Source organism: Musca vetustissima, unplaced genomic scaffold, assembly GCF_032173495.1.
Source record: "Musca vetustissima isolate MV318-11 ecotype Yass unplaced genomic scaffold, APGP_CSIRO_Mvet_v1 utg85981, whole genome shotgun sequence".
Classification (NCBI taxonomy): domain Eukaryota; kingdom Metazoa; phylum Arthropoda; class Insecta; order Diptera; family Muscidae; genus Musca; species Musca vetustissima.
In genome coordinates, this window is record NW_026880181.1 from 15,231 (window position 1) to 23,988 (window position 8,758).

Sequence of the window (8,758 nt, forward strand, 5' to 3'; positions counted from 1 at the left end):
ATGGAACTTTTTGCAGGGTTAACCTACTTTATGAGGATTTATTTGACAAATAGGCAATGGAATTGACAATTGAAACCCATTGGGTTAACTAAATCTGGTACAATGTAAACGTACTATTACGTTGTATTTTGAGTTAATTGTCAAGTTCTTAAGTGTTCTAACCATGTATTTGCAAAGTTGTATGGAAGGAGAGTTTTTTAGATTTCCCTGAGGTTGCAATTTAAATCAATTGCGAAATATCGAACGTGAAAAAATAAAAGAGAAACTAGACCTCAAGCTCGAACAAATATATTTGGTCTGTTCCCGTACTGCAAGAGTCTACTATTTTTTACTACTATAACAAATTTTCCTTTATGTTATCGAAGAAAATAGTAAAATCTAGTAGATTCTTGCAGTACGGGAACAGACCAATTGTTTTATTATTATAATCATCAAAAGATGAAACAATACAACACAGAATAAAAGAACAATTGTTATCGTAGTAAAAATAGTAGATTCTTATCATGACACAATTGGTCTGTTCCCGTACTGCAAGAATCTACTATTTTTTACTCCGATAACACTTTTTTCCTTTATGATATCGAGGAAAATAGTAAAATCGAGTAGATTCTTGCAGTACGGGAACAGACCAAATGAATAGGTAGTCCATTTAGCGCAGCTGATGTCTTGATTAACTGTCAAAGTGGGCATTTTCTATTTGAATTCGATGTGTAGTGTTGCCAACCATTTGAAATATTATATGGGAAATTTTGACAGATAATCGAGACAAAAACAAAGGTTTTTGTTGGTATACATCACCTTATTATTGCATCATGATTCTTATAGGCCCCATACACTATAAATCATGCCGTCATGCCGATGAACCCCTTTTTGTGTATGTGAGATTGGCTAGTGTATGGCAAACTCTTCAATCACTATTCCAAAAATTCGATTTTTGTCCCAAAAACTGCATTTTGAGTCGTAAATTCAGTTGTTTTTTTATTCCGATACAATTCTATTATTTTTGTACACAAAATTATTTACTGACAACTTTCCAAATGAATATTATTCACTAGATTGATAGGGTTTCATTTTCAAAATCAAAACTATTTTGATTTTCTTCATGCATCATGTGTGTCACACATACATAAATAAACTTTCAAAAAATAACACATACTATGATAAATGCTGTACGGCATGATGTATAGTGTATGGGCAGGGCTGCCATATTTGCCGATTTATCGGCATTTTGACGATTTTTCACTCTAAAAATGGAAAATGCCGATTTTCCGATTTTTGCCCCAGAATTGCCGATATTTCAACAATCGACACAAATTGTCTAACTTTTTAATTTAATACGGCGTTACCATACAAACATATAAAATTGGCAGCTTTAGATCATTATAACTATCGGCGACACGCCGCAGCCGTTTTCAATGGCTTAGATATCTGTATTTTTTGTCAGTACTCTGTCTAGTTTACATTTTGCATCATGGGCACGATCAATTTTTTAGAATATGATGAAGTATATTTGGGTTTATATGCAAAAGATATTGTTTCAGAAACAAAACTTCCCAAAAATGACATAGACAAAATAGTTAGCACTTGCATTAATTTTCATATAGAACTTGAAAACCAAATATTAAAACGTTTTGATTTTAATTTAAATTTATTTAAATGCTTAAAACTTATTGATCCTGGAAGAGTAATGAAGTAGGGCAATAATTCTTTTCTAGATATTTTAAAAGAATTCCCCGATTTTATTTTTGAAACTGAGAGGCAATCTTTAGACTCCGAGTTTCTGAATTTTGAAGAAGTTGTTGAAAATGCAGAATATAATTTAAAAAGTTTCTGGAAAAAAAATTCCGAAATTAAATGTGGGGACTCCAATTTAGCTTTTCCAGTTTTGTCTAAATTTGTACAACGAATTATGGTTCTTCCACACTCCACAGCAAATGTGGAACGAATTTTTAGTCAGGTAAACCTTAACAAAACTAAAATTAGAAGCTCACTTGAGAATGATTCATTGGAAGGGATTCTTTATTCTAAAGATTACCTCAAACTAAATAATTCAAATTGTTTTAATATCAAAATTGATAATGAATTACTAAAAATGTGTAATAAAAATATGTACTAGTTTGTAAGTTATTTTTATGACCTTAATACCACACTGTGTTATACGTAAATCTGAAAGATCTCACTAGTGTACATAATAATTACTATATTTTAGAAAAATCTTTATTTTTTTGTAGAAAAATGAATCTTTTATGTTATTTTTTTATACAGAATTATTAATGTAATAAACAATATTGATTTGTTACAAACCAAAAAATATGAATTTATTTATAAATTATATGCTGCCGATTTTTTGCCGATTTTTAAAAATACATATGCCGATTATGCCGATTTTTTTCTGAAAATTTTACGATTTTTCATGAAATTTAACTGGCAGCACTGTGTATGGGGCCCTTTATGGTACGGGAACAGACCAATTAAAATACAACTGACAAAGTACCAAACGCTCGACCGTGTGGCAACGCGCAAAAAAGTGAAACACTAGAAAGAACGAAATGGAATAAAACAATTTTGTCTTTCATCTTTGCTTTCGTTCTAAACATTTCTGTCTCGATCTGTTTTTTATCGGCTATTCTCTATTGCCTCCGCTATTCATTTACGCCGACTTGCGGAGTCCCTAGTCGGCAATTCTTTTATGACCCTCTTTCTCAACAATACTACCCGTGTCCATCACAACCTATTCTTAAATTTTCCGTTTTCTACTTTGAATTTCTTCTTTATCGGCCATTTTTCTTCTCACCCATTTGTACCTGGAACGCTTTTTATGGAACGGTGGAACGCTTTTTTATTGTATCTGGTTCAGTTTCTGAGAAGGCAAACAGTTGTTCAGCAATTCCAACGAAGATGGCCGCAAATAATGATGAACCATTTGAGAATGTTGATGTAGGTATTAATAGTTTACCAAATAATCGAAAAAGGTTTCATGAAGGTCCGTTTCACAGTTCGATGAAGAAGAAGGCGAGGAACAGTTTGTGCCAACAAATGCTGGACGCAAACGTCTGTTCAGCAAGGAATTAAGATGCATGATGTATGGTTTTGGTGACGATGAGAATCCATACACAGAGAGCGTCGATTTGTTGGAAGACCTGGTCATTGAATTTATAACAGAAATGACCCATCGTGCTATGGAAATCGGACGCACCGGAAGAGTACAAGTGGAGGATATTATCTTCTTGGTACGTAAAGATCCCAGAAAGTATGCCCGTGTCAAAGACCTGCTAACAATGAACGAGGAGTTGAAGAAGGCAAGAAAAGCCTTCGATGAAATTAAATATGTGGGTAAGTTCGAAAGTCACTATTAAATGTTTAGTTTTTTTTTTCAAATCGATAAGAATATAATTAAAATATTTGTCATTACAGGAAGCGAGGCCAAAATTAAATGACAAAAGTCTAAATAGTCACAACCAGAACTTTGGCTCAATGACATCTTTATATATACATGCTATAACTGCTTTTTGTCAACTATATAAAAATCAGTTACATGGGAAAGTAATCTTAGTGTACTCGGTGTTCATATTTTTCATTTACAAAACAAAAATAAAACTTTATTATACATCTACTACGGTTGGAATCTACATACTTAATTTACTACTTAATTGAATATGATTGTGACAATCTCGAGTCGGTGCCAAGCTTATACACCTGAGTCTGTTTTTACACGGTAGATTGGTTCCAGAAGAAGTCGTGTAAAAAAGGGAATTCCCCTAAATTAGTGCGCGCTATCGATGGTTTCAGACTTTCTTTCATAATTTTTTTTTGTGATATGAACATAGTTCGCAAAAATTAAATTTGACCCGAAAAAAATAAGTACATAAAATTTCAATCGTGCTAAATGGACCAAATTGTGTAAAAAAATTAAAAATATTCAATTTTCAAACCGTGTTATATCAAAACCGTGTACAAAAAGTCCGTGTAAAAACTGACTTAGGTGTATAATATATGTCCGTAACCAAAATATTGCGCGTAACTTACCTGTTGCGAACATAAAATGTCATGTTCTCAGGGGCATTTTGCGTTTTCTCTCCATGAACTGACACATCAAAAACGTGATTGTTTTAAAAAACTGCACTTTTCTGCTTAATAACTGAACTTTGTTTATGACATTTTAATCGGGGATAAATTCCCATATAATGGAAGATTTTTCAACGCATGTTTCATGTTAGGTTATGAGATTATTACGATTAGAGCATTAAAAAAGTATATGACGACATTAGAATAAAAATTTTTTGAACACATTCAGTTCAGTAGGCCTATTTGTAACTTTTTAACAACATACCTATCATACCATTGATATAGGCCTTGAGCTAGGATGTGCTTCTGTTCCATTTTCTTCAGTTGGCCTTATTACGGTCACCACGTAATCGTGATTAGTAGCATTTACTCAGTAAGTTCTATTTTCCAATAATACTGAGGAAAGGAAACCCCACATCCAGTAAGTACTTTTTTAACATTGTTAAGGAATAAAATTCATAATAGGGTAAATGCTTCTAATTTTGGCATGTACCAGTAGTCGGCATCTGTTGTATACAACTTCAAATAACTTAAATAAAAATCCTATAGCCAAATATAAAAAATACCTTTTATAATCTTCAATAATATTGCAACCTATCTCTAAGAAACATACATTTTTAAGGTTTTTTTATAGTCATATTTCGAATAATAGACACCATTTCGATCATTTTGGCTCAAAGTTGAAAAATTTTTAAAAAATCAGTTTTGAGTGGTTTTACATAATAGAAGATATGGTTTTAATCTAAAATGCCTATAACTTCTGAAATGCGTAATTTTGCTATTGGATAACAGGTTCATAAAGTCGGCATATATATTTTTTCAATACAATATTGATGGAAACGTCCGATAATAGCTGTCTGGTTACTTTTCCAGTAACATTCACTCAGTAAGTTATATTTTAGAGAGTAAGCCGTTTTTATTGTCTTTTTCAATAATACTGAGAAAAGTAAATAGACAACATCCAGTAAGATTTGGAAAAATATTCCGTAATTTTATTTAAAATGCTTGAAATTTATTTTTTTTAAATTATTAAAAAATAAAAAGAATGTTTTTTGACACTGGTCAAAATGTAAAACTAAGGGGTGCTTGAAATACACCGAAATGTGCTAGATAAATCTTACTAGATGTAAAATTTACATAGTAACATTCAGTAAGTTATCAGCTCTTTTCTACTGGTTTTTGGAGTAAACAGACAACAATTGTTACCAAATATCGAGTAAACAGACACAGCTAATAATAATTTATTAATCTAAATAGTAGAAAAATCAATTAAAAAGATATTTTTTGTTTAACGAAAAAGCATCGGAGTGTAAACAAAATTTCGAAACAGATGAACCTAAATCCAATATAGTGGAAAAAATGCCCTCGGTTTAAAATGCTAAAATCCTTAAGGTGCCCTTACCCTATATGGTTTTAACAAAATTTCCTACTACGTTATTAAGCACTAAATTGTGCGGTCCCAATGGATGCATTATAACTGTGTTCGACCGTACACAAATTTTCAAAATAAACGAATTGCTTTTGTTTACAACAAATATATTTTTTAATCGAAATAATCATCAATATCTATATCAGGATTAAGAATATCATCGCCGAATGGCGTTAAATCAATGCCATTGAGAATAAGATTTTCGCACATTTCTGCCAACTCTGTATTTCCAATTAGTATCACACCACGTAATTTGCCGTTTTGTAAAATAAATTTTATATATTCGTGACCGGGAGTAGTTCGCAGTAGTACTTCATAGTTTATACCCAAGCCTTGTCCATTATAACGTCCCAAGAGAATGACGGGCATGCCGAATAAATGTGTAACGTGGCCGAAGAGCTCGAAACAAAAATCTTGATAAATTTGTTCTCCATTATGATGTGCAGCCATACTTCTTCCAGCCATTGAACCCATCTGTCGAGCTTGTGTCCACAAACGCATTTGAAACCAGTGCTCAGCTTTTTCCCACGCAGCCGTACATACATCACCAGCGGCGTATATATATTCGCAAGATGTCTGCATCATTTCGTTTACTCGAATACCAAGATCTTCCGCATCAACGTCCAATTGTGGTTCACAACTGTAATCGAGACGTGGATCGACACCAGTAGCTGATACAAGAAAATCACACACAATAACTTCGCCGGTATTAAGTTCAACTTTCATCAGAGTTTTATTCCTATCAGAATCAAAGTATTCACTCATGTCCTTCACTAAAGACTTGAAATGTATTATAGGCTTGCTTACGCTTGAATCTGTTCCTTTCAAGTCAAAATGACGATGCCAATCCGGACCTAGAGCTGCTCCCTTTTTACTGCTGCTTTCAGTAGCAACTATTTCATCATAGCGTAACCGCTTCACAATACTCTGAGATGTGTTATTTAATGCGTCACCTTCATTTGTATCCATAACTTTTTGAAAAAAATATGCTGCTCCCGGATCAATAAATGTTGAAGCGATATGATTATCTTTCACCACCCAGTGGACTTCGATGCCCTTTAGCTCGTAGGCCAATTCGCTGGCAATGCCACCATTACCCACCAGTACTACTGTTTTAGAATTGGCCAACTTCTTTTGTAATTCCAGCACAGAATCAGTGTCTCGTATTCCCATTATAAGAGGATTGTCATTCTCGATGAGTCGAGGCCTTCCCCCTGTGCAAAGACATAAGTACTTATAATAAATTTTCTTGTTCTTTTTGGTTATAATAAACTTTTCATTGGCATCCACATGCTTTAAGTTGTCGACTTGAGTAACTATAGATGGGGCCAACAATTGTCGAACGCTGCTGTTGTCTGTTGCATTAGCTAACGATCTTTCAAGAACATCGAATTTGTATAAGTACCGAGCGACTGGTTCTAAATTTGCCACCGTCTTGATTACATTAGATTCTGTCAGCAAAAGAATAGACTCGTGGGGACAACAGATTGCAGTTGTCTCTGCGCACGTCACACCTGCTATTCCTCCTCCTATAATGACAAATGTATACCTTTCAGTGATGATATCTCCTCCTCCATTAATAGACTTTTCCATTTCTTCAGATGCTTCTTAAAACTAATAAAAATTTTTTAATAGTTATTTTGCGGGTCTATGCTTGGGATTTTTGAGCGTATTCACTGTAATCGAATTCGCGATATGGCACGTCGAATGTAAGAAGACCGTAATCCCGGGCCCTTTCAACTGCCACCAACAACTGCAAATGTTTCTTCTGGCACAAACCAGTCTTCGTGTAACTCAGCACTTGACCTGTTTGTGGAGAAATGAATTGCTTCAGCAGTTCAATATTACGGTGATCCAATACCAAATATTCGTCCCTACAAATTGGACAGGGATTTCCAGTACTAATCACACCCTGGCGAATACAAGTTTTACGTGTCTGTCGTGGTGGGAATGGACCCTTATGGTTGCGCCTGTATTGTTCCCAGACAAATTGTTCGCCGTATGTTTGTTTATAGGCCGAGCTATTCAAGTAACGGATGGAAGTCTCGACAGGAATAACTTTTGTTCGATCTTTAAGTATCAATTTGCGGTCTTTTTCAGTTAATTCACGTTTCTCTTGAATGTCATCTGCCGGCAATTCCGCTGAATCTTCTTTATTATGGTGTTCACACTTCAGTGATAATGCGGTGTGAATGGATTGTACGGATTGTGTTGAAGCTGCAGTATGATTTAATGCAAACCTCGTCAGTACATTTCCCAAACTTCGGCTAAGTTTCATCATATTGTGTGACAAATTAATATGTAACCTCTTCGTAGAATATTAAAAAAAACAACCCGTTCAGACCTGAGGTTATACAACTCTGAAATGATTTGACAGGCGAGCAGAGTTGCCAACTGAAATGTCTGTTGTAAAACGAAATAAGGCTAAATGAAAGCGTGTGGTTGATTAAAGTGGAAAACATATACGAGGATTCGAGCATGGCATGTTAATTTGACATTGTATAAAATGTCAATTTATAAAGGAAAAGCAGAGTCAAACATGATTTGGACGTCAAACATTAAACAAAGCCAACTTAGCATAATAAGATTTAATAAGATTTTATAGAACGCTTACATTGTACCGGATTTCGTTAACCCAGTGGGTTTAAATTGTCAGTAGAATAACCCGGTAAAAGTTCCAATGTAAATGCCCTTCAAGCTAAACTCCATTGTACAATTATATAAGGTAACTGCAAAACCCAGCCGATTTGATTCTAACGTAAATGCACATTTACATACAATAGAAAAACCAGGATTTAGGGCGTTATTTATTATTATTATTAAATCTTTATTTTGTAATGAAAAGCCTAAGGGGCCAATAAATTATTACAATATGCTTCGAATAGTAATTTGTAAATTAACATTTAAATTATTAGAACTTAAAGGTAAATAATATCTAATTAGGAAAAAATACATAACTTCATAAGGGAAGAACTACTCTTATTAATACCTCGCTTGCGAGGTCATAGAAAAAAAAATAAAAACTAAAAAACGCTCCCAACTATAATATCAGCGGCAATTACTGCCTCAAAATATAAGTATTTTTTATGGTAGATAAAGATAGCATAGAATATTATTCTGCTGCTCCTTGCAATAAGACAAGAAGCTTATTTCGGTATGATGAAATGGTTACATTAAACCTTTTTAAGTTGTTAGGTAGTGTATTGAATAAACGTGACACTCTAACAAGAAATGATCTGTCCATGTGAACGTCCAATCTTGGAA

The 8,758-nt window shown here is 33.7% G+C and overlaps 3 protein-coding genes across 3 annotated transcripts; 1 reads left to right on the forward strand and 2 right to left on the reverse strand.

Annotated features, from left to right (window-relative positions):
* Nucleotides 1-2,898: 2,898 nt before the first annotated feature.
* On the forward strand, nt 2,899-3,475 carry LOC133325612 (transcription initiation factor TFIID subunit 13). The gene is made up of 3 exons (XM_061534337.1): nt 2,899-2,937; nt 2,997-3,333; nt 3,415-3,475. The coding sequence occupies exons 1-3, from the start codon at nt 2,899-2,901 to the stop codon at nt 3,435-3,437; spliced, it is 399 nt and encodes a 132-aa protein (XP_061390321.1). The 3' UTR covers nt 3,438-3,475.
* Nucleotides 3,476-5,605: 2,130 nt separating this feature from the next.
* Nucleotides 5,606-7,087, reverse strand: LOC133325613 (pyridine nucleotide-disulfide oxidoreductase domain-containing protein 1). The gene has a single exon (XM_061534338.1). The coding sequence runs from the start codon at nt 7,085-7,087 to the stop codon at nt 5,609-5,611; it is 1,479 nt and encodes a 492-aa protein (XP_061390322.1). The 3' UTR covers nt 5,606-5,608.
* Nucleotides 7,088-7,139: 52 nt separating this feature from the next.
* Nucleotides 7,140-7,775, reverse strand: LOC133325615 (small ribosomal subunit protein mS40). The gene has a single exon (XM_061534339.1). It carries the CDS (start codon nt 7,773-7,775, stop codon nt 7,143-7,145), a length of 633 nt encoding a protein of 210 aa, XP_061390323.1. The 3' UTR covers nt 7,140-7,142.
* Between the last annotated feature and the right edge of the window lie 983 nt (nt 7,776-8,758).